Source organism: Micropterus salmoides, unplaced genomic scaffold, assembly GCF_014851395.1.
Source record: "Micropterus salmoides isolate LMB-PRFRI ecotype aquatic unplaced genomic scaffold, ASM1485139v1 Ms_hic_scaffold_8, whole genome shotgun sequence".
Classification (NCBI taxonomy): Eukaryota; Metazoa; Chordata; class Actinopteri; order Centrarchiformes; family Centrarchidae; genus Micropterus; species Micropterus salmoides.
The window spans coordinates 33060036-33086164 of record NW_024044570.1 but is presented as its reverse complement, the minus strand read 5'-3'; the positions used below and the strand labels follow the sequence as shown (position 1 = coordinate 33086164).

Sequence of the window (26129 nt, the reverse complement as noted above, 5' to 3'; positions counted from 1 at the left end):
TCTTTAGTAGGTAGTATCAAACTGAATTAACTGATTGAGTTCAATTGACAGCATCTACAGTTTCTCAGACATAATTAAAAGAAAAGGGTCAGAATAGGAAAATCAAGCTCAAGAATATTTCCATGGACCTTTTGGGGAAGCCATAGTATTTAGCAATAGTAGAACAGTGCATTTACAGCTGTCTATATTTTAAACAAACAGGATGTCATTTATAGAATTTGCTACATTCTCAATGAAACAATGAATTCACAGACAAAACCATGGAGTAGTTATGAACCAATACTGTTGTCTGCTGGGAATAGGGGTGGGCGATATGGCAAAAATATCATTCGATTTATTTCAGGTAGGATCACGATTCACAATCTTATCACAATTAATTTTCATGTTGGTTTTCAAGACTATTTTGCAAGTTATTGTTTTACAAGAGAAAAATAACAACTTTGTTAATCGTATACAATGTAGACAAATGATTACAGCAAAGAACTGATTCCTTTTGTTCTTCTAACATTTTAAAGATTTTAATATACATTTTTTATTTAATTTTCCCATTAATGTGCTATTTGCTTCTGCATATTTAAAAACACAAAGACAGGAAGGGACTTGTTAATGTTGACTGGTGTTTACAGTAGCCAATAGCGCTGAATATGCGTTACGCCCCACCCCGTCTTGCCGGGTTTGGCTCTTAGAACCCCGGGGCCGTTAATAAAGGACAGTTAGCAGCACGGCAAACCGAGCTAACTAGCTACAGATACAGTTAGTAACGTTAGCTGTCTGTGGTTTAGCAAAAAGTAAATGTATCTGTGCATCAAGAAACGCTATCACCTCAGTTCTATATTCGCTGTTGGTCTGTGTGTACAGTCCCGTTTCTACTGTGCTCACTGGGAGGCTGCAGAGCTCGGCTCCGGTTCTGGGGCGCCGCTCGCTGACGTTATCCTGGCCTGTAAACCTCCAATGCTTGAGTAGAGGTGTGATGGTGCTCCAAAATCCCAGTCCGGGCTGAGTCAGCTATGACCACAAGGCTAACCGCAGCTAGTTAGCCGTGGATAGCAGTTACCTTAGCAACAAGTAATACTTTCTGTACATTAGCAAACTCCATAAACTTCAGAGAGTTGAAGCATAGAAGCCGGGGGATATGGGGAACGTTAATGTTAACTTTATGATGCCCAACAGTTACAGTGTTGCCTTTGTAAACAGCGGAGGACGCAGGCAGCAAGGCAGCTGAATTGTGATGTTAACAGAGCAGCTGTCAACTGCGTGTATGAGCCACAGAACTAAAACTGATGGATTATGCACAATCACTCTGAAGAGGCAGATGGTGGGAATAGTGTCTGATAAGGCATGACAGGACTTTGCGAAACATGATGGAGACTTAAGTTTTGCTAAAAATCCTCAGAATATTTAACTTTTCCATACAACAGTTAGTGCTGAAGGGGGAAAATCAATTGGCAACCATTCAGTCCAAATTTGTCTACGACAGCTGGTTCATAAGTTATGAAAGGGGACGTGGCAAAATAGTGTGTGTATTTGTCTGTCTATTTGTACATCTGTTTGTCTGGTTATGCACCTTTTTCTTATAGGCCACTCCCATTACCACACCCTCTTTTTGCCACTTGGCATGAACAGTTAATCAGCTGTCTTTTGGCTCATGACCAACCCTTCTACAAAATGTTGTGCAAGTATGAGAATCCATTTGGATGCCCCAACAAACCGACCCTGCTTCATCCCAAAATGATAAAAATAACTGGAAAGTATTTTAATTTGTCCTCATTGATTTGATCAATCATAAAATGCTAAGCTTCAGACTGAAACCTAGTAAAAAACTTTGTTGCTGGAAAAAATCCAATTTTCCAAAGCGAGGTTAGCCTAGTTTACTTTCAAGTTCAGACTACCTGGCTAGTTAGTTAGCCCGCCACTGTGATTATTATTATTATTATTACCCTTTGACACAAATGCAGGAAAAAAGTCTTCAATTGCAGTATGTTTTCAGTGTGGTTAGTTCCAATTGGCCATTGTCAAAAAGGTTCCTAAACACTAATAAGTATAGTTCATCCCATATTGTTGTCATTGATTCACCGTGGTCACCTGGCCTCCAGAGCAGCTCTGCCTTTGAGAAACGTTTATAGAACAAAAAGTGCGGTCTGTACTGAATAAGCTGTCACAGCATTGTCTTTAAAAGTGATTCTCAGGAGCTTCCCCACTGACTGAATGTGGAAATGAGTATGTGACAAAGTCAATTGTGTGTGCCTCCATGTCTCCATCCTCTTCTGTAAGTCATCTTGAAGATAAGTAATGAGCTATGCTTATGATAATAGTCCAGAGGCTAAGTGTCGTACATCAATCCGCTCAGTGTCAGCTCATATCAGCTCTGCTGTTTGCCTTTGTTGGAGGAGCTCTGTCTTGGGTTAAATCTCTTTACTACTTTCTCTTTACAGTTAGTTATCTCTTCTTCACTTTGGCTGTGCGTCTTTGTGTTTCTATCACTGTGTCTGTGTCTTTCTTACAGCACATTTAGACCATGGCCAAAGTGACCCAAATCTGATTTTGTTTTAGCCATAATTACTAATTTGGCTCTCTTTCTCTTTGTCCTTGCTATCATTTGCTCACAAATTCCCTTCCTTCCAACTTAAATCAACTTTTAAATGAAACGCTACCCTCTGTGGCGTTACACGGTTTCTTCCATATGACAGCGTGCTGCCTGTGACGTCATATTATTCTTTTGCACATGCGGGTCACTTCAGGCTGTGGACAGTTCACCATGGAGTCTGATATAGGCCATATTTAAAAAATAATCACAAAAATCAGATCTTGGAAATAAAATGGAATTGAGCATTATTGCCTGCAGTGTATCTTTAGTTGCATCATGTTTTAATATTTTAATGTTCATTACATCCCAGACCAAAGTTGCCTGAGAATCTAAGTGAGCTGAATGCCACTTGATATGCTTAGTGGTTTACTTGGAAGTCATTCATTACACAGGCTTTTGTCCATTCAAACGGTCAGCACAAACATAGTTCTTTTGCAGGTTTAATCTATTGATCTTAGCCGTTGGTGCCCTTGGGCAAGTTGTACACACTGATGATTACTATAGTCAAGCTGTTGCGCAACTGACATTGCAAGAATGTGGCAGTACTGGATACCCGCCAGGTGTGACTGTGTGTATACTGTACAATGGTAGCCCTGCAAACTCTCCTTCAGGCTGCTGCTACCGGTTTTAAGGTGTGCAGTCAAATTATGAGTTTATTCATCAAGGTGGTCATTTATTTTATAAGACTGCAATTCCTTTACTGTAATACATAAGCAAGTGAAATGACTAGGCAAGTTAACTTTTAATGAGAAATGAAATCCCAAGGAATCATTATAGGTTTTACACACCCCATTGTCCTGTCCTCACGCACAGCATTGGCACTTCCTTTTTGGCATGTCTAAAACAACAAGAACAAAACTCCTATATGATATATATGATGATATAAGAGAGTGGTTCTTTGCTGCAATGTATTTCTTTGAAGGTCAGACCATTATAATGGAAAACTCATGGTAAAGAGTAGAGGACTGTGTTGTGATGTGATATGGTTACTCAAACTTGTTTGTTGTTTCTCTGCCCTTCATGTGAATTTTGTCAACGGCACGCTAGTTCAGACATGGAAAGACCAACTCACTGTGTGCTCGGTGCACAGCGTTCTTGGCTGTTGTGTGTTATTATGTTCGAGGTTAAAGTCAACTTACCTCAGTTTACCAAGCCTTTTATTTCTTTCCATCTGACATTCTCTTTATGACTTAAGTTATTGGACACATTAATAACATCAGGCTGATGACAACTGTGGTGTCTTTTGAAGGAAAAAAGACTTGAAGTAACGTTTGAATGTTCACATTACTGTTTGTTACCCCCACGATGATCATTGACTGGAAGTCATGTGTTGTTTTGAGTTATGGTTCATTAGCCTCACTCTGAGGGCAAAATAGATTACAGCAGAAAATGAGAGCAGAAGTGAACAGGACTGACCGGAGTATAACACAGAGCACAGTCATGGAGAAAAGAATCAGATAATATATAGAAAACAGAGCCATATTCCCTTGAGAGAACTGAGCAAAGCAGAACAGAGTTGAATCAAATGCACTTTAGCAGGACTAAATAGGACAATAAAGAGCAGAGAAGTTCAACGCAGAACAGTACAGATGAGCACAGCGCTGGGAGTCACATGAAACTATATATTCCTGCTCCCCCAGCAGCCATGCATCAGGCACGGTTCACAGGTCACACACTACCCACAGTCATTCTCTAGAGAAGATAATCTAGCCACTGTTCAAGCCCACATATTAAGCTCTGAGATGATTTTTAGTAGCTTTTCTCTCTCTGTCTTTCTCTCTTCTGTGTCTGTGAGTGGGGCTGAGGACTGAGTAGCCCACTTATAGAGAGTTAATCTTACTAAATAATAAAGTTATGCTTCTTATTGTCTCTACAAAGCAGTCATGCTAGTAGGACCTGAGGTGTTTCAAGAGCAATTTCAAGCTGAGGAAAAGTGTTACATTATTATTGTAATTGTTCATAATATTTTGTCCATAACACTTTGTTTTGCTTTAATGGGCAGCATGGTTGACCTTAGTGAAAAGTCACTTTAGTCACTCTCAATCTTGTTTCCAGATGCAGCAGGCAACTGTTTTAAAAAAGCTCTGATAAACCTTTGTAGGCTACCTGACCTGACCAGCAGACATGTTAGCTGGAGAACATAGTGGAGCACTTAGCAGCAGATATTTTTCTAAGGAGTTGGTAGACACTGAACCAGAGCTAAAATGAGAATAAATATCAGACTCATGTAAATAGGAAATAGTTTTGCTAAGGTGTTAGCTATAAAAGCTTTATAAGGCGATAATATGTCAATGCTTACAGCCTGGCCTAAGTGATCATTGAATGCAGCTTTAAGTGTCTCTTTCACCTTAAATTTACACTTTGAACAATGTTCCTAAAAGCCATTTCAATTATATTTAGTGCAAGACATAAACAGCAACATTGCATTGCTCCTGAGAGCTAGTCATGACAACAGACCTTCTTCATTTTGCCATAGCAGGAATATCACAGGTGTAATTAATAACATTAATAATGGCTGCATTCCATTTAGGTGAACCAGCTGCAGGGTTCTGCAATTGTGCAGTCTGGCTTACTGGCTTACACTTAATGGAACTGAGGCATTGTTAATGCTATTAGTTACACTTGTTATACTTTCTCCTGCTATAACAGGTCCAAATCTGCAAAACCTTCTTTTAACTTGGCCATCAAGCTGTGGCTCATCTCCACTTGCAAAATGCTACGGGAAGACTTCTGAGCAGGTCTGAGAAGACTGCATTACTTTCATTCAGGTATCATTTCACTGGGTTTGTTTTTGGGTAGAATTGTATGCTATGTTTACTCAGTCTTTTAACCTCAAATGTCAGTAGCTCATAGCATTTATCTTTTTTCTTTTAAGCCTTTTCAAAATGAAACGCAGCCTGAGTTTCCTCAGCCTACTCTGTATGCTTTTCTGGAGTTCTGGCCAGAGACAAAGACTGATCCAACACTATTTGTACAGAAAGACCATTGCATAATTTTTCTTTGTTGCTTTATGCTGAGCTTTAGCATATTATTTGACTTTTCCATCTATTTGCTGTGTTTGCTGTACTCCTGTGTCTGTTGTCCTTGTAGTTGTTTTAGTTTTGTAAATAAATCAGGTTTGCTAATACTGAAGAAGAAGAAGAGTATTGCTCCTGTACATTAAACCCCAGCAGTTTCTAGAAGTGTATCAGATTGTTGGTGTGCAGAGCAGTGCTGGATGACAGTAATGTACTGAGGCCTTTGTTCCTGATGGAGCTAATCATGAAGCTGTTAGCAGCACAGCCACTTGGCTAGCGGACAGCGAGACAGCCACAGCTTCTGGATAGTTGCTTGCCGTCAGCTGTGGGCGGGTGAGCGCATGAACACACAGACAGTTTCCGCCTAATCACTCTTCCCTTTCCACTCATCCTCTTCTTTCCACTCACTCACTCACTCACTCTCTCCGAGGCTGGTGGTGAAACGAGTGAGGTTGGCGTAAAGCGGCAGACACTGCTTTGTTTTCTGTTCTCACATACAGTGTGTTTCAGGAAAAGATCTCTCGATATGACAGTTTGCATACAGGCACCTAGCAGATGTTTTATTTCATCACGTGGCACGTTCGTGGATAATAGGGCTGGAAAAGTGTTGTTCTGGGTGTTGATCATTGGCCGGCTGAGTGAACCACCTGAGTTTAAGTTAAGCATTGCAAACTAGGGCTATACCATCATGTCATGGACATTCAAATTCTAAATTAGATACCAAGATACATGACGTAATGCAGTATAAAAAGAAACTTTCTTATTGGTATAAATAGTACTTTGAACAAAATTACAACAAAATATATTAAGGTTTTGATAATAAGAGTCAAATTAAACTACACAATAGTTATTACTTACATATAATCTGCCACAATGACTATTTTGTAGGATATTCGCATTTAGTTTATCCCTTTAATACTACATGATTGTCTACAGCAAGGATCTGCAACTTTGAGATTTCACAGTAACATTTCACATTCAAAAGAAGAGGTAACGTTAGAGAACTTTGTTAGGCAGGAAGCCGTGTTAGATTCTTGTTCGGCTCATGTTTATTTACATGTGACTTCTGGTTTAATCATTTCTGACACGCCAACTGTAACTAGAGACAAGAAGTTCGCAAATATATTTAGAATACATCAAACAATATAGTTTAATCGCTCATTAATGTTAGAACTGCTTTACTGATAAACACGGCATTGGCTTTGTGGCTAACTTAGCAACGGGCAGCGTTAGCTGCTGTAAGTTATGTTTAATAATATTTAGAAGTAATGAACTAGGGGTGCGCGCGTGCAGTCGATATTGACTACTAGCTAAATACAGTGTGCTAGCCTCGAAAACCCAGCTGTATTCTAACATTAACTTAGCTCTTCTTATTAGCTGGGTCTTCGACATTGACAGCGTTGTGTTGGACAGATTTGTACAGCTGTGTTCATGAGGGAGGGAGGGAGAGGGAGAGGGAGAGAGCGAGAGGGACAAGCGAGGATGTGCTGCGCGAATGCGCTACGGCGCTCTGCAATCAAATACGATTTTAAATAGGCCTAATATAAAACTGACTGATATTGTGGCTGGCTGCCACAAATAAATGAACGTATTGGAAACATGATTTTTTTTATTGTGGTTATATAAATGTAATTAATGCGCTGCTAGTCCTCCATGTTAATACAGGTGTGTGCCTCCATTTGTGTGCGGCAAGCGGGAGAGCAAACCGTTTTATGACCACAGTGGAAATTTGTTTTTGAAAGGGTAAATGGCAATAAATATGGTTTTTGGACATAACGGTCTGGAGTTATTGGAAATGTTTGGCTCACACAAGTTGGAAACAATCCTATGCAGCCACCACTGAAATCTAACTTTACAAATATTAAAATGCTTATAATCTTATAGACTTCCCCCAAAAAATCTGGACATCCTATAAATGTTGATTTAGAATTCGATTGAATGAAGCTTCAAACTATCCTGTACAGCACCAAAGCTTTATCAGTGTTTATTTTTTCAGTCTGAGTGGAAGAAATTGTTGTGAAACTATCTGTTTCTGACAGCCAAGGCTATAGTGTTGATACCTGAAACCAAATGTGCTTGGACTGCAGGGTGCTGGATTTGAGGATCTTTAGTTAGCAGCTTATCCCTCTCACAGCCGGGGGCACGGGGCAGTGGGTGTTTGTATAGGATGTCTCTCTATCGATGTGTGTGGTGGTGGGTGGGGGGGCTGCAGAAAGGTGCTGACCCATCATGCATTGTCAGTAAACTGCTCTGTCAACATAGAAACATGGTTGACCTGCTCAGTTGGATGACAGATTGTAAAGGATAAAGCAGCAAATCCTGATTGAGGCCAACACATTTTTTAATTCATGCAATCGGAGCTCTTGGGCCATTTGACTTTCTCAACCCATCCAAATATTTTTTGTCCCTGTTCAAAGTTTCCAGCCGTAAACAAAACAGGATTTGATACATCCTATCAGCTACCTGAAAACTTTTTTTCACTCTCTGTACAATCTGCCTGTTGTGTTAACAGCGTGCCAGCTTCCCTTTTGACCCAGGAGAGAGAGCTGTCAACTCTGAGTCGGGTGTAACTGCGAAAAACGGGTCATGTTTGACAAACTAGTTTTTCTGCAGTGTATTTCTCTTCCTGGGAAAAGGTGTGTCTGTTTCTACAAATACTAAGACATGAATGACAAATCAAGGAACACCGACAATGTGAATTAACCTCAGGAGACGATCCTGCCGTTCAGTTTAACAGGGATTCTTGATAAATACCTGTCTGCATATAAGGAAGACAATGACATGATTAATATATAATTATTATTTATTTAATCCACAGTTGGCACCTGTAACATACTATAATCTATAGTCAATTACTCTTTTATTATTTGACTATACAGGAACAACACACTAATCTGTTTTTATACTAAGATCTTAAATAAACATCTTTACACAGTTCTGAAAACTGCAACATACATTTTAATTGGGTAACATAGTTGACACATCTATAGTGGCCCTGAAAGCTCAACGCACTGCAAATGCAACAAAATACATGCAAATGGGGAAATCTTTACCACTTTGACAACACATGGACTGCATTTAGAAAAAAACACTGCAAAGTGAGAAAGACACTCAAATACAGAAGTACAGCCCAACCAATATGGGATTTTTAAGACTGATATAGATTTTGATATTTGAGAATTTTAAAATCCGATATGTCGGCCAATTCTTTTGAGAAACACACAACATAAACAAAGATTATCCCTAACTTTTTTTTTTGTGTTGTTATGAGACCTCACCTAGATAATATGACGTAATGCAGTTTTAAATTTGAAAACTTTTTAATTGTTATAACTAATACTTTGAACAAATGTACAGATGATTTATTTTTTAATTGTCATTTATCAGCTGTTATCAACACAGGTATGATCTATCTGCAATTAGCTCATATCTGCTGATAATATCGGATTTATCGGTCGGGCTCTATATAGAAGCATACTGTAAGAAGAACATTTGTATTCTCCAAATGCGTTTTGTCATTGATTAATATGTTTCCTTCATTTTCTTTTGTTTTGTCTATTTGCATGTGTTTTCATAAGTTACAGTGCATTGAGCTCTCAAGAACACCATAAAAATCTCCATTTAAAAAGGTGTCTTAAGCAAAAGACAAGAAAAAAGTTTGTTTTTATTCCTAAACTAAATATTATGTGGTTAAAGACAGGGTCAACACATTATATTAAAGTTAAATTTTTTCTGAAACGATTCCATTCATTAGGCATTTCATTACCAAGATTTAATCCAACATCACGAGGAAGTGAACCTCACAGACAGATGTGCCCTCTCTGTTCACTCTCTTCTCTTTCCCACATGCGCGCACACACACACACACACACATCCATTTCCACACACATAGCTTTTGTACAGATTGTGCAATGTGGGAGACAGTGGACAGGATTGTTACAGTTTGTCTTGTCTTGTGTTTACATACACACAGTGTCACAATGATACACACATAGACATGAAAACCCTACAATTTCCTTGCTTACACACACTCTGTCTTTCTCAGAAACACACACACATAGAGACAAAGGCATTGTTGTCCTGTTGAGGTCAACTGTTGCCACAGTGCTGTTGAACAGAGTCAGTCTGTCACTGTGTCTGAATGGTGCAGTCACTCTCTGTCTCAAGACTAATATGGAGCCATTTATGATTATTACCAATAAAATTACCATTCCCATCCGCATCTGTACACACACATGCATCATGGGAGCAGACACATGCTTTGATTGAAAACTGTGAGAATGGCGACAGAGTTGTAATGACAGCATGTTACTGTAAATCCATTGAGTATGTTTAATACAGATTGCCAGTGTGAGCTGTCATGATGACTTGTGGCTGTGAAAGTTGGTGCTAATGTAGATGAGCATTAGGCTGCTCTGCAGGGGGGGGGGATATTCTCCCAAGGCGTCATTACGTCACTGTCCTTCCCCTTGATTTCTGCATGTTGATGTCTATTTGTCTGTAAGTCGGCATGACAGCATGACACAGGGATGAGAGCCTTGAAGGAGAGTTGACAGAGAAGGGATGAGTGCCAGCCAAAGAAGGGATGACAGGAAGGAGGATCGGTGTGGTGAAAAGCAGGAAACAAGGATGGCAGGAGATGGAGGGGCAGCCACAGGCAGCGATGATGGATGAAAAGTCAAACCTGCTTTGAGGAATAATCTGTGTGTGTGATAGCTCTCGGCTATATGTACGCTTTATTCCTGCCTGCAGTGGTGGTTTTCAAAGACACGAGTGCATGTATGGGTTACATGCGTATGTAGATATACAGTATAAGCGTGGAAATCCTTAAACTTAGCAAACAACCTAAGGTGTTGCATGAAACAGAGTTTTGTTTTGCAAAATTAAAGAGGCTTTTTGGACCTCTGTTGGTGACCAGTAGAAATTACAACATCAATAAAAGTTTACTCCTGCTCGTCCTTTTAAGTAATGATTGAGTCATTGGTATTGATCAGTAACCATATCCTCACTCTCAAATATTTTATGGTCATTTATTACCTGGAACAATAAAACAAATACTTACCTTTTAATCAGGAATAGCTGCAGAAACCATTACATATCAGTAAGTTATAAATTTCTGTTTCTCAGAGCAAATATCCCCTTGCTGCAGATGGTGTAACTTAATAGCGATTTTGTAGATATAGTTTATTTCTATCTTGCAGTGATATACTTGCTTATGTCAATGCCAAGTTCTCCTTGCTCTGGAAATTCTTCATTGTAGAAACTTATTTGTGAGTTGTGTCCATAGAAAGTTGCCAAGCGAATGAGATGCAATATCCTTTCCGAATTCGAGTTTGTTAGAGCATCCACATCTCCTCAGCTGCTTTATTATGTCTCCATGCAGGACAGGAGTGTACGCAAGAGTGCATCACCAGCTAAGTTGGTGGACTTTATCTACAAACCTTCACAGATGTTTCTTAGATACACTTGTGTAAAGCATGTCATTTTTCTTTTTCAAGTGTCAACATTATTTACATTCTCTACAGTATATCCAAAGATAATGTGCAGTAAGTTGGTATTAAAACCAATTTAAATTTTTTTCTTTTTCCACAGAACATCAGAACAAATCTGATATCTGATGCTTCCTGCCATTACCATGGAAACGGAGGCCAGTCACATGCTGGAGGCGGCGCTGGAGCAGATGGATGACATCATCGCAGGTAAAAAAAATAGGAAATAGCAGTGCAGTCTATGACATGGAAGTTGAAAAAATGTGGTCTTTATTTTGAGAAATAACTAATATTGGCTGTTGGAGTTTCTTGACTGAGAATCTGTGGGCGAGTGGAAGTCACAGGATCTCGCATGCTCTGGTGCAACATCCAGTATCATTCTCTACAGTCATATTGAAGTATCCCAGAAACCAATATCTGTACACAAACTGACTTCTCTCTGTGTCAGAATAGCCCTGGCTTAGATAGCACAGTGCTCCACAGATAACAGTGTCATTTGGTCAGTCACCGGCTGTCGGTGAGTCAAACTGGTTTGCTGTAAGGAGCAGTAAAGCCTCTAGGTGTCACCAGAGAGGCTTGTAGTCTCTTAAAATATGTTTCAAAAATTATTGGAACACTTAAATCACACTTCAGATCCAGATCAAAATCTTTACTCTTCATTGCAGAATTTGTTGAGAACAAAATGACGTAACAACAGTCAATGGAAATCAAAATCACCAACCGATTGAGGGCTGGATGCAAAATCGCACTAAAAATCAAGGTAAAAAAATTAAATCAGAGGCTGATCCAGCTTGCGTGACTTTCAGCACCTCATAATGTGATTCAGAAGTGTGTTTGGCCCCACCGTGCCTGTATGCTCTCCTGACAACATCTGGGCATGCTCCTGATGAGACAGCAGATAGTGTCCTGGGGGATCTCCTCCGGGACCTCAATCGGGGCATTCGTGAGCTCCTGGACAGTCTGTGGCACTATTTTGCAGCGTCAAATACACCTATACATGACATCCAAGAGGTTCTCAATTTGATTCAGATCTGGGGAACATGAGGGCCAGTCAATGGCATCATTGTCTTCGTCATCCAGGAGCTGCCTGCACACTCTGGCCACATGAGACTATGCACCAGCTTAGGGTCTGATGATGGCAGATACTGACCCTGCTGCTGGGTTGAAGCCCTTCTACGGCTCTCTCGCTCTCCTCGTGTAACAGCAACAATTGGTATCTCCTCCATGCTCTTGAGACTGTGCTGGGTAACACAGAATTTGAATTTGCCATCTTAGAGAAGCTACCTGTGCGACCTGAAGAGACTGCAGGTACCACCTCATGCTACCAGTAGTGACAAGGACACTAGCAAAACAGAAAACTAGAGAACAGTCAGGAAGGATAAGGAGAGAGCAACTATCTGTGGCAGTGTATATATTAATGCTGTATACGCTATATTAGTTATTAGCAGGATCAGAGTATAAATCGGCAGACTATGCTATCATCTTTTTTCCATATTTTTCCACCAGCGATCCGTTATCACAGCAGCAGGTGAGCCGCTTGCTTGTTAATGACGCAGCCTATCAAACAACTCAAACAGCCGAAACCAACATCTGCTCTACATTACCTGGTCTGTGCTTATCCACCGCGACTTATAACGTCATTTCAGGTTTTTAATGTTAATCTATATATACTTGTATTTTTATTTACTGTATACTTGTGTATGTATATAGACTTGTAGTCAAAGCGTTGTCAAGTCAATGGAGAATTAAGTAAGAACTGGGAACAAGCAATTAAGCAAAACGTGTCTTGATTGTTGTCACATAAATTACAACTTCAGAACACATTGTATCACACATTGTTATTATAATAACAATTTCTCAATAATTACTGGGTATTCTTCAATGACAGCATATTATGTACAGAATTATAATTATTAAGAGCATGCAGTTTGAAGCTCACTAGCTATTGGCCCAAAACACGATGACTTCATCGAGTGCTCTGAGTTTGCTCTTCCGGCTCTCAGTGACCACAAATAGAAATCCCATTAACGATAACATCAGCCAACCACCAACAAGGAAATTAGAGACAACAGAATTTAGATATGTTGGCTATATTGCATTCCATAGTTTTTTCCCTTTCTGGTTAAGCTTCTTATGGGAATACAAGTGAAAGCTCTACTGGTTAATGACTCTGATATCGGTATTGTTGTTGATGTGATTTGAAATAGTGCTACCATTTACTGTTTTTTGCAGAGCAGTGACTGCAGGCTAAGGCATTCAAAAAAGTACAGTACTGATATAGTGGCATCGCCACAGTATGTTAGGACAGAATAATGTAATGTAATTATAGGCAAGTGGTACCACGACAGCAAAACATAGCATATAATAGCTAGCAAGTAAATCCCAATGGATACTGAAATTTTTAGACTGATACCAGTATAAATATCTGAGTATAAAAAAATCCAATAACAGTTTTCTTGTGATTTATTTTTTTTCAATAACATAACATAAACAAAGTGTTAAACTATCCTTGTGCAGACAGATTCAGAAAGTTTTTGGAAAACAAGAAAAGAGTGATTCACAGACCCCATGAATCGGCCAAAAAGTAACTGCAGCGCCTCGTCTGTGGAATAAACAGAAAATGGATGAAATCCAAGTTGCCGCCCAGAGGCAGTAGCAATAAGGCTCAGCTCTGTGGTGTTTAGAGGCTTGAGCACCCCAATGTGTTTTGTTTTAGGGGAGCTCCCTTTTGCAGAAGGACCCTGATCAAATTCACACATGGAAGCTGCCCACCTCAGTCTGATCTGCTGGCCACTGAGCAGCTCCACTGGAGCAGTTTGGGTTAAGGGCCTTGCTCCTCAGTCGTGGTAAATGAGAGAGGGCAAGCCGGTCTGGGGTGTGAACCGGTGACCTCCTGGATTAATAAAAATAAAACAATCTCACTACAACACAAATCTCTCTAGCTATATCCTATATGTCTGTATTTTACTAAAAGTTGGCCCCTATGAGGCAGTTCCAGCAGTGGTGATCTATCTTGACCTCTGTAGAAAAAACAGTAAATAAATCACAGTATAATTTCATAAAAGTACAACAGATCTCCAAACCTGACACTCAAAACAACAAATGTAGGCTCCTGCTACAGTTGTTGTGCTGGAGCTGGAGCTGTAGTTTGAGTTCACGGTGTGTGAATTCCTCTGTGTGCTCTGGCCCAAATACACTGAAGTCTGCATAGATGGATGGAGAGGTGACTGGGAGAATGGGCTCATGTTCTGTTTGTTTCTAAAATCGTAAATTCTCGTATTCACTTTCCCTCAACCGGCCTGAAGTTATTTATTTATATAATGTGCAGTGAGTTAGAGCACAATGTTCCACTGTCACTGTTAATACTCCATCCTATAAGACAATGTTTTGGAGAGCAAAAGTTTTTTCATATCCTATATCCTTCAAATAAGTTCATACCTGGGTAAATAGCTAAATGATATTTCCTTCGTACATAGTGAAAACCCTGTGGATAAGATGTGATATTTCTCCGTTTATACTCGCGTGCACAAAGACTTAGCTTTGGCTTCCTCATTCACTCTCATGCTCAGTTGTACAGAGAAATTCAAGCAAAGGTTCTTTTTTGTTATGTGCTGTTTATTAATGTTGGACTCTATAAACTGAATGGAGACTCTGTAATGTGTAGCTGTTCAGAGTCACAATTATTTGAGTGCATCCAGATGTGTGTGTTAGTGTGCATCTTACTGTGTGTGTGTGTGTGTGTGTGTGTGTGTGTGTGTGTGCGCGCCAGGGAAATGATCCAGGTGACACATGGACATTTTGGAAACATTCAGGAGGATGCATGGCTCTGATTAAATTCTGCTTTCCTAGTATTTAAAAAGCCATTTAAGGTCCTCTTGCAAATTCTCTGGTAATACACCTAATAGATTAGTTTTGTATTGCAATAACGTTTCAGTTTTGAAGAATGGTATTAATAATCTTTCTGTGATGAGTAATTATCTCTCCTCTCCTCTTCCACATACTCTCCAGGTTCGAAAGCAGCAGCGGTGGAGTTTTCTAACAACATGTATGACCTTGGTTCTCCCGTCAGTGCTGGCCCGCTGCAGGTCGTTCAGTTAGCTGAGGACCTCAAACTTGCTTTGGAGCTCCAACCCAACCAGGAGGGGAGAGACAGCCTCAGAGCACAGTTACCTACAGGAACAGCACAGGCTCTCATAGACTGGCTACACACTGGAACTGTGAGTACATTGTGAGCTATGCTTCCGATCAACCTCCATCTTAACATGACATTTTGTCTTATTTGTAGTTTCAAGTTTGCTAATAATGAAGTCTTTTTAATGAGCAGTCAAAAAGGGAATTTGGTTCCAGTTTGTATGACATTATTTCAGCATGGTGGATTGTCTGTTCATTGTTGTCATTTTTTTTTTACAGTCTTTGGTGTTCATGTTTGTTTCAAACACATGAAGAAATAGCTGAAAATAAGCATCATTTCAGATTGTAGATCCTGCTCGGTTCAGTTTGTTATGCTCGGCTTTTCAAGCATGAGGAACTGTTTTCTTATTTCTATAAGGCATTGTGTGTTGTTGCTCTCTTCACTGGTGGTGGCAGATTATGTTCTCACTCTCTGTGAACCACGGTTCTCTTGAAGGGCTAATACTTGAAGTTTCAGGAGCTTTGTTTAGTTTATTCAGTGCCTCCTGAGTTTGAATGGCATAAATATGTGGCCTTGGCTGCATGGTGTAGCGTGTTCTCTGTGAAGTTTAACATTTTTTTTTTCTGATGTTAGCAGAGGCACTTCTTATTTCAGGGCAACTGCCATGTTTAAAACACTGGGAAACCCTGAAGTCATAGCTTAAGAAACCCACTAAATACTAAGTACTAAGTATTTGTGTTTCCCAGGCAGTACAACTATGCAGAGAAAACAGCACAGTGTCCAGGTTGTTTTTGAAATTAAAACTGAATGCAGAACATTCATTTTAACAAAACAAAAAGCCAATGCAGGTGTGCAGAAACAAGGTGCCAACTTATGAGATGAGATAATATTTTGGTTGCTCATCTACAGTTATTTAGCGTAACTTTACAAGTGTTCCCATTCCCATTGGCCAAGACAAACAAATAGGCTAGTTCAGTGTGGACCAAAGCAATGGACCGACCAGCTGACAAATATGTATTGCCACACAGATAGTAGGACTAAAAATGCAGCTTACAAACCTTTTCAGATTTTATATTTCAGTGTCAATAGCCAGAGAGTTTTTAGAGTTGCTTATTTTAAATTTGTAATGAAGCTCTCACTGTCCTTAGAGATTACACAGCTGGGTTAGAAATTGCACTGTGTGCTCAGTGTGCATGTCTCTGTGAATAAAAGTTGTGTTCACTTGCACAGTGCAGGATGGATTGCCTGGTGATGCACAAGTTATGTAAGTATATTCACTGTGATGTTCTGGAAGTTGGCGGTCTCTGAGAAATGGAGTCAGACAACATGCTAACCAAAAGAACCAGCTGTTTAATGTTGAAAGGCCTCTTTCCGTAGGGAATATTTATGTTTATAGTGGACAGTGTTTTTCTTTTTGCTCTTCTTTCAAGGTCAGAGTTATCCATAACTCATTAGAAAAGAGAGGCAGTGTCCATTCTGTTCGTTCACCAGTGATTAGAGCAGGGAGCTGGTTTCAGAGGAGTGCTAGTCCAGGAAACTGCTTTCATTACTACATTTTTCTACACCTGAATGGTCATTCAGTTTTACGCATCTGTATTTTTTGGGGAATTAATTTGATAAATGTTGTTGCACACCACGCCTATATGACCGCAGACATTTAATTAAACAACACAAAGTTGATCAAAACCAAACTACTGTTGTTTAGGTGTATTCTGCATAAGCATATAAAGAATACCTAAAGTCTACCGTGGTATAAATGCACTGCCTGTAAAACACAGGATAGAGGCCAGTAGAGACAGCCCGTCTTGTAGTGATACTGTATATTTGAGTGTTTACAAATGAATGGAAACAGTGGTAGAGCTTGTAGCTTTAGAGAGGAATATGAAAAAAAGTTTCTGTCTGTGACAGTTATCTGCCGTGTAGTGTTTTCACAGTATGGGGACAGTTACAGCGGGGTCACATAGGGTCCGCTGAAGTGTCAGAAAGAGAGAGGAGAGGAATTTAGCTGCTGTGCTACACAACAGCCATTCTGTGCTGCAATAGGTTGGCATGTCTCTGTGAGGATGAACTCAGGGCTCATTTGGTCTCTGTCCCAGTCTTACGCCAGCCTCCTCATCTATTCACCTGTTTCTTCATCTGTTCATTCTTTCTTTTGGGCAAACTGAGTTAAAACAAATCCGCACCACCATAAAATAAAAATCCCAAAATGCAATTGAAATGGATAAAAACAGTACAATGAACAAATAAAAAATAGTGGAACTTGTCCTGATGGAAATTGAGCTTGTTTTGAACTACAGAGGCTATATGACTGAGCTCAAAATACATAATGCATACAACAATACATCAGTCACCATGTTTTTATCGCCATCCTCATCATTACTATGACTCAGAGTCGTTTGCAGCTACAGTTGCAGTCTTTTTTATAGCGAGGGAAGGAGGGAAGGGACAAGAGGAGAGGTTTGGGACGGGTTCTGTTAAGTGTACCTCAGAGACACTATTACAACTCGACTATTATCAACTTCCTGCGCTGAGCTGCCTCCCTCACACCCTCTGTCCTGTGTGACCTGTCAGCCATCCTAGCTTCTCTGTTCAACATCGCTCACTATTTTCTCTCTCGCTCTCTCTCTCTCGCTCTCTCTCTCTCTCTCTCTCTCTCTCTCGCTCTCTCTCTCTCTTTTTTCCTTTGCTCTTTCTTTTTCACTGCATACTTCTTCTCTCCCCTCTCATTGCTCCTCTGCATGTTTGGACACCCTCCCTCTACTTTGACGCATGTCTGTTTGTAAATGAGGTACTTAGTGCAACAGTCAGGCACTCAAGGCTCTGGTAAGGGCATTGGATAGCTCAGGATTGTTAAAGGTAAGGTCAAACTGCCCAAACAAATAATTCTTGATGTTTTTAGCTAACCTCGTGACTGACAGTTGCTCTGTATTAGATAGACTAGAGGTTGTATTCCTATTTTAGCAAATGACAAATGTGATGTTTGACATTTCTGCAAGTCTCCTGTGTGGATTCTGTTGAATTCACTGACATACAGCTGCTGGTGGATTCAGAGTTTTGTTGCTGTTGATGAGTGTTGTCCTGCAGAGGCTGCTGTTTTCTGCTCTGATTGAGACGGTTGAGAAAAGGGAAAGTGGATCTTGGATCCAGTTCAGCAGTTTTTTTTAAGGCTCCTACATTCAACAGCAGATGTCTCACATGTTGCACACAGTCTCTGGCCCATCCACCATCCCTCCCTCTTTTTCTGCCTTTCTTTGTTTCTTACTTTGATTCTTCCAACTCTCTCTCCCCATTTCCTCCCCCTCTCTTATTTACTCCTCCCTTCCTCCATCATGCTGCCCCAATTTGTCTCTTCTAGTTCAGTTTTTTTGTGCTTTATTGCTGCTGAGCAGATATCATACAGAGGAGGGAGGTTCAGTTGATGGAGAAAAGGGTGATGTCCTTAGTGCCTGTGTTGTTTCCCTTGAAGCAATATTTCAACTTAATAGAAACTTTTTAAATTAAACTAGCAGGACTGCTGTCTTTAATAAACTATAATAAAGATTCACTGGTTTGGCATAGACTCATGCTCTGGTCATATGCACACCTCAGAATATACTTCTGGAAAACCCTAGAAGGATGTAGCAGTTCGTGGATTGTCCTAAACACCTAGGCCAGCAGGGCACCTGCCTGGTTTTACATTTTGAGTTGTACCATTTAAAAAAAAAAAAATGTATTCAACTCTATCGCTTAAATGTCAGTATTGGACAATTCAGCTAAATCTAGCATAACATTAAGAGTCAGCATTTCTTTACATCCAATGCCAGTGTTTTTAAAAATTTTCAGTATGATTAAGGTTAGGGAAAAGTTGCCCCAAGAGTTGTGGTAAACTACGGTAAGACAAAAAGACTTGATTAAGGTTAGTAAGAGATCATGATTATAGTTACAGTTCGCAGAATTGGAAAGGTGCTTTGGAAAAATTAAACAGTAAATTTCTTTCTTTCAGAAACTGTGCCTGTTGCCACGGATAATCCACAGGGTCCAAGAGACTATTTCTTCAGTGGAAAGCAGTTCCAGTGAAAATTGTTGGCATGTGAATTTCAATAGCAGATGAACAAAAGCCTGGCAGATTATGAAGGCAGCTTAAATGTAAGGTTGGCTGCTCCTTCTAGTCCTCATCCTGTCTACCTTCTCCCCCTTCCTGCTCCTCCCTGCTGACCTAGAGAAACAGGATCAAAGTCACTCGTGCTCTGCAATTAGTCTGCACCCCGTGGGCTTCTCTCCAGGGATACTCAATGGTGAAACACGCACTCACTCACAGATACACACGTGTAAACACAGGAAGCATCATAAGTGTGTTATTGGCAGGAAGTTGTGATCCGCTGTGACTGCTGCTCATTACTGCTGACCCAGAGACGTTAGCATGTCTTGCTAACGATGATGTTCCAGTGAGTCTGACTGAGAAGAGTTTTCCCAAACCTAGTTAAAGTGAATGTGTGTGTTTGCCCGTTGGGAACGACTGTTCAGCACCTGCTGGCTGACATGTTTTTTTCATACTAGCTCTGATTATCAGCAGAGTGGGACAATTTTACGCCATACACATTGTGGCTTTTATCATTTAGATTTGTTTGGCCACTCGGGGGCAGCGCAACAAGCTGTAAACATAACACTGACACATTAAAATATGTTAGCTGCCTGACGATTGTGAGTACAATATTCTAGAGCTGAAACGATTCATCGATAAAATCGATCAGAAACAGAAAGACAGACAAATGGGGGATAGAGAGAGGGAGAGCGGTAAAGGAAGATAGAGGGAGAGAGTCTCTCACCTGTGCAGACAAGGTTGTGAAGTCTGTGGCTGTAACTTAATTAAAGGAGAGCACAAGTGAAGGGGAGAGATCTGGTATAGTTTGTGTTTGTGCTGACATTACAGCCTGTTGCTTCTTTGTTCGTGTGTCTGACATCAGATGGTGCCGGTTTAGTGTGGGGGGGGGGGTGAGAGAGAGAGAGAGAGAGAGAGAGAACATAGGCCAAGACTCAGACACAAACAGATGACAGAGAAAGAAGAAAAACGGCAAACCCCTCCTTTCTGGGCCCGGCCATTTGGCTGTCAGATGGACCTCAGCAGGGAGAGAGAAGAAAAGGGGGGGGGGCGACTGAGAAGTAAAGAAAGGAAAAAAAGAAGAGAGGGAGAGTAGGAAAAAGAGAGGTGACTAGAGGTAAAAGAGGAGAAGAGGAAAAGAGAAGCGGGAAAAAATGCAAGTCGTCCAACAAGAACAGGGAAAGCGAGGAGGGTGGGGGGGGGGCAGCCAGACTCTGATGAAAGGAGAAATAAGTGTGAAAGTGACAGAACTTAAAGTGGGAAGAAAGTAGGGAAAGAGCAGTGCTTCTAAAGAAGGAAAGGAAAGTATTGTAGGAGGAGGGGGACAAAACGGGGTGGAGGGTGGGGTTGTCCCACTCAGAAGGCAGAGATCGTAAAACGCCCTCCTCCACAGCCGCGAACATCTCAGTCACACACAAACAGTCTGATAGAGTCGGACAAAAACACAGTGGAAATAGGCAGGGCAGCGATGGGCTGGGAGCATGGAGACTCCCATTGACTTCTACAGGCACTTTTCCTGGCTCAAAAAGGTGAGCGCTGAGGTTTAATTTGACTTCTCTATGTGTCTTTTTTTCGAAGTCGCATTCCTTTCGTTAAATTGATGCCTTGAAGGAGTTTCCATTATTATCTTTGGGAAAGAGAGAACAGCAATGTTTATAAGAAAAAGGGGAAGCTTCTCTGTCCTGTTCTTATTGTGTTATTTCCCAGTGACTATTTTCTGATGTAATTTCCTTTAGCTCAAGCTGAGCTGCATCCTCAACTTGTTGTAGTGTTGCTAGGGCGTGTGTGTGTGTGTGTGTGTGTGTGTGTGTGTGTAGGCACGCATCACAAGGACTGTGTTATCAGATTAGAAGTATTATCCATCAGCTGATTGTTGTGTTGACAAAGCAGTGTCTGATAGTGCTGGATTCAATCAGAGAGAGACTTGTGCCATGTGAGATCGTTGTTGTTGTTGTTAGGACATGAAGTTTCAGGAATAAGCGTCTTGAATTTGGGCTGTTTTTGTGTGTTGTCTTGGAGTCACATAAGCCGATTATTATAGATGTAAATCAGTGCCTTGTCAAGTCTGATGCCTTTACAATATTTATCTTAAAGACCCTAAAAGCTATGCTGATTTATTTTTTATTGACATTTTTTAGCATTATACAGTGACCTTTAAACTGTCCTTTACAGACCTTTGAAATGGATACCAGACTTTGAACTGTTTCAGGCTATAAGCACTTCTTACACTGAGAAGTGTGTAAAACATGCAGTGATCTCGTTTCAAAAACTAAATTAAGTCTGAGCTCCAAATCTGACTCTTCAAGGAAATGATTAGGTAAAAATTGTAATTTTTGAAACAAATAATCGGCCCGAAAATAGCGAAAAAAGGACTTTCGGTGTTAGGCCAAATAAATCAAAAGACCGAATAAATTTTACAGAACAATTACATTGACAATGTTGGCAGCGTGGAAGCATTTTAAAGTGTCCAAGAAAGAAGAAAAAATTGCCATTTGCAGACACTGTTATGCTGAATTGTCTCCCAGCACATCCACATCATCTGTGGCTGACTTCTTAGAAAAGGCAACAAACGGTCTGACCCGCTTTGAGTGTTTCTGTCACTCGTTTCTGAGAAGGCGATTAAGCTAGCCGCACCTAAATTTGGAGTGCACATGTATTCAAGCCTTTATGGTAAATCCACTGAAACAGACCAGTGCGAGCTGACGGGCAGGTTAGAGACTTCATCCTGTCATTTTCTCTCTTTATAAAGACAAGTGTTGCAGTATGAGAGTCCTTCTTGAAGAGAGAGACTGTCAAGTCTTCATGTTACGCCATACGAGAACATACAACATTATTTATCAAACTGGGTCGGACTTGATGAATTTAGCGCGAGGATACACATGTGACAACGTCTGATTTTCAAAATAAGGTGTCTATACAGTATGAAAATAAGATTAATTGGATTATATTCACAGAAAATATTACATGTGTCCATTAAAAGTAAATGGACACATGTAATTTACACTGAATGAAAACACTGAGTAAAAAGCATTTTGACAATTTTAATTTAGGCAATGGTAAAAAAAAATAAATGGAAACGAATGTGAAAAACCTTGTTCGGTATTTGCCAAATTTTTTCATTATATTCAGTTTCGGCCTCGGCCAAGAATTTTCATTTCGTTGCATCCCTAGTCTCTTTAATTGGCTTCTTCAGTTGTGTAATTCAAAAAATGTATTTCGAAATTTTGCCTTGGTCATGTAATGCTGCATTCTGGGTACTTTTTACTCTGTTATTCCAGTTTCTCAGATATCTAATCAATCAGGCCTGCAAAGCAGATGTCAAGCTATCAGCACATTCTACTGTCTGTTTTAATATACTGACGCAGCAGATTAATAGATAAGAGTGCAGTTGATTAAAACATGTTTGAGTCTGAAGTCTTTTAAGGGAGGTAATCTGCTTTCAGTGTATGGACTTTCTCTGACAGAGATCATTGTAATCTGTAAGTTTGTTTTATCATGTTATACTTGAGAACTGAAATGTCCCCGTGTGTGCGTGCATAAGCTTGTGCCAATTTGTTGCTGCTGTAGGCTTATGTGCCTGTTTGTCTGAGAGTTATCATTACTGTAGGACTTGGCAAAATGGTTGAAATCAATATTGCTATGTTGATCAAATATTTTCTAGTATCAATAAATATCTCAACATAACAAATGTATGCAACATCACCAAAAGAAAGTAATGTTCGCTGTTCTGGGTTAAATGTAAGTTACAGTATATATTGTAAATACAGTATTTTTACAGTGAAGTAGGTGTTGTCCTGCATGTTGTCATGCATTCATAGAGTCTGTATGTCATCAGGAGTCCCACACACTCCACTCCCCTATGATACAATTTGATCTCATAGCACTTAAAATGAATACTGTTCCCAAACCTTTACTTTTGTGCAGAGACACAGAACCTGTTCTTTATCTCTTCAGGGAAATAGTTTTTTACAGCTGGTTAGCTGCAAGAACAGTGTGTGAGTGCAGTGGCTTTATTTCCTGTCAGAGAAAAAGCCCACTATTGCAGCAAACATACCACACCAGCCACCACAGAAACTATCGAATACATCCTGTGGTTTTACAATGTGTGGTGCGCAGTAAACAGCAGTTTTTACCAGTGTTTATCACTGTGTGTAGCATGATTAAGTGTGTTTAGAGCATGCTTAACATCATCAAGAAAAATATCTAAACTGAGATGTGCAGATACAGCAAATGATAAAGCATCTTGAATGCCACCAGCTCGCCTTCAAATTAATTTTCCATTCTCACTGGGATGGTTAATTGTCAAGCTGTGCAGACATAAAATTGAATTGGGCCAGCTTTTAAATTAGATTAAGGGACACAGTGGTGTGACTAGAGAGACTACCTAAGTTAATGGGTTACACATGCCCCAGGGCCAAATCAAATCAGCACTCACCACTGAATTTAAGAGCAACTAGGAATTTAATTTAAGAAAATTTAGTTTCTTTCCACAGAAGCACTTTGACCAGTGTTTTACTCAAAAAAGGAACATTAGGTTTTGGATGCAGAGAAATTGCATAACTGTAGACAATATTGTCCTGAAGTGCCCTTTTAAATAGGTGAGAGCATTTAAGTAAAAGTGAAAACAGGCTTTATAGTGTAAGTACTGTATTTTTCCAGCAAAGTGACGGTTCTATAGAGCTTTATTTGTGAATCATTAAATGTAGGTGCTGTCCTGCATGTTGTCATGCATTCATAGACAGTGGGATCATATACAGCACTGTATGTCATTAGAAGTCCCACCCACTCCTCTGTCCAAATCTCAAAACACTGCACAGCTTTCAAAAGACATACAAATCTCTTCGTGAAGATGGCTTCACTTACAACACGTTGTTACTATAGACCTTCAACTACCGCCACTTCTCTAACATACAACCTGAGAAAGTACATAGAACAAGAAAGTGCGCAACATTGTTGATTGTATTTCCATCAGTCTTGGAAAGACGTCCACAAAAGTGCTAATGTGAGCAACCTAACTCTGCCCCAAACCCTTTTTCTCTCTCTCTCTCCTTCCCTCCATACCCACACAATCCACCAGGCGATGACAGACGGATAGAACCAGCCTGGCCTGGTTTTCTTTATCAGCCCCATAAAGTGCTGTGTTCAGTCAGATGGGAATATCTGAGATTACAGCATATTTCAAACACTTTCTGACTCCACCCACTGGGGTGATAAACCACCAAGTCATGCTGTGACACTATTGCAAACCTAAATATTACAAACTCTTTTTACATTGCTGTTTTTAGTACCTTTGGTGACAGCTAGTAAAACATTCAGTATCATTTTACTCTCTTTTGATCTCATACTTTCTTTCTCTCTTCCCCCCCTGCTTCCTTGTCTCTCTGGAGAGTTTACAGTATGTTAATAGGTTTAATGTGTCCATATGGCCAGCGTCAGGTGGCCCAGTCTGTATACATCCTCTGTACTCACTGACCTTAGCAGCAGACAGATCATCAAGGATTACATGCTTATTTTAGGGTCAGTTGTCTATGTTCTTTAAAAGTTGTATGGCTCACTGACATATGTTTTAAACTGTGCACTGTGTGGATGCTAACAAGCTAAAGTTGTACGTTCTGTGCCTTTTCTTCTCTAAAACGTAATATGGTCGTGAAATGTTACCAGGGTGCTAACCATCGCACTCCTTATTTTTGATTAGCACTGTTGGTGTTTTAGTACTTGAAGCTCATTCTGCAATTACTACATTTACTGTTCTGACTTAGCATCAGATAAGAGTTTCAGCTAAAAGCCTTAAATGCAGATGTTTACATTCGACTCTTCAAAACTGGGTCATTGTCATGATAGCAGGAAGGGCCACTTGCAAGCAATTACATCTACATTGAGCACATATTTTGGGTTCCAGGCCTTTTGTATCATGTTCTGGACTGTCAGACTATTTTAGGCAGTGTGTTTTGGCCATAGTTTAGACAGCAGTGGGGGGGGGGCGGACTGCTGACACAAACAAATGTATAACACATTCATGTGTTGATTATAAACAAGTAATGGTTGAGGTGATTGGTAGCTGCCATTTAACATGAGCTTTATTGTTAATACTAGTATTACTTAAAATCTGCCCCCCATAAATTCTGCCACCAGTGCTTTTGGCTAGTCGGTGTGGCTAGCTTTTTAGCAAACAGTTGCTTGATTATACACCCAGCAGACACATTAGCATTCATTTGGGCTTGTGTGTTTGTGGCCACATAATGACTATAAGCCCAATATTCACTCTTCTTTCAGTTATGTTTTGGTTTCCACCAACTCCAGAGGGAAATTTCTGGCTCTTTAGCTGCTAAAAGCTCCTATGCGTTCACCAGCTAGTTGTTAACTTTGTCTGTCAGATAGTGCAGATAGTGTGCTGTGGCTTTATCAGAGCTTTCTCGCTGAAAACAGCAGCCTGTGGCTGTGGCTGGAAGCAAGGTAGATGACAGCGAAAGAGAGTGAAGTTGTGGGCCATAAAACCAATTTGTTAAAACTCTTTGAAGAGCTGAGGGGAGCTGCAGCATCGGGTGACAATTTGTCACTATGAGCAGCAACTTTCACATTACACATTAGATCCATTGCTTATATGAAAATATTTATTAATGCAACTTTAAATTTCAGGTATGGTCTTATAATGAGAATGCTGAGAACCTGCTTGGATATTGTTGAAATACACTACATCACAAATACATCACCTGTGTTTTGTCCAATTCAAATGCATCAGTTCCTACAATATGTCTAAAATACTAATTTGGTAAGTTATGTGCAGCTTTAGGACCCTCTTGAAAATGAGATGATGCATCTCAAGAGGCTA

General features: G+C 40.1%; 1 protein-coding gene across 16 annotated transcripts in view; it reads left to right on the top strand.

Annotated features, from left to right (window-relative positions):
• ppfibp2b (PPFIA binding protein 2b) overlaps positions 1 to 26129 on the top strand; it is a 76335-nt gene that overhangs the window by 11984 nt on the left and 38222 nt on the right. For 12 of the 16 annotated variants that reach the window (XM_038705598.1, XM_038705602.1, XM_038705600.1 and 9 more), the window contains exons 2-3: positions 11194 to 11300; positions 15099 to 15307. In XM_038705598.1, coding sequence (XP_038561526.1) covers positions 11219 to 11300; positions 15099 to 15307 — 291 coding nt within the window. In that variant the 5' untranslated portion in view covers positions 11194 to 11218. Of the gene's footprint in view, positions 1 to 11193; positions 11301 to 11755; positions 11851 to 15098; positions 15308 to 20650; positions 20830 to 26129 lie in introns of those variants that run through there. The other 4 variants (XM_038705593.1, XM_038705603.1, XM_038705601.1 and 1 more) reach the window with 4 other exon arrangements.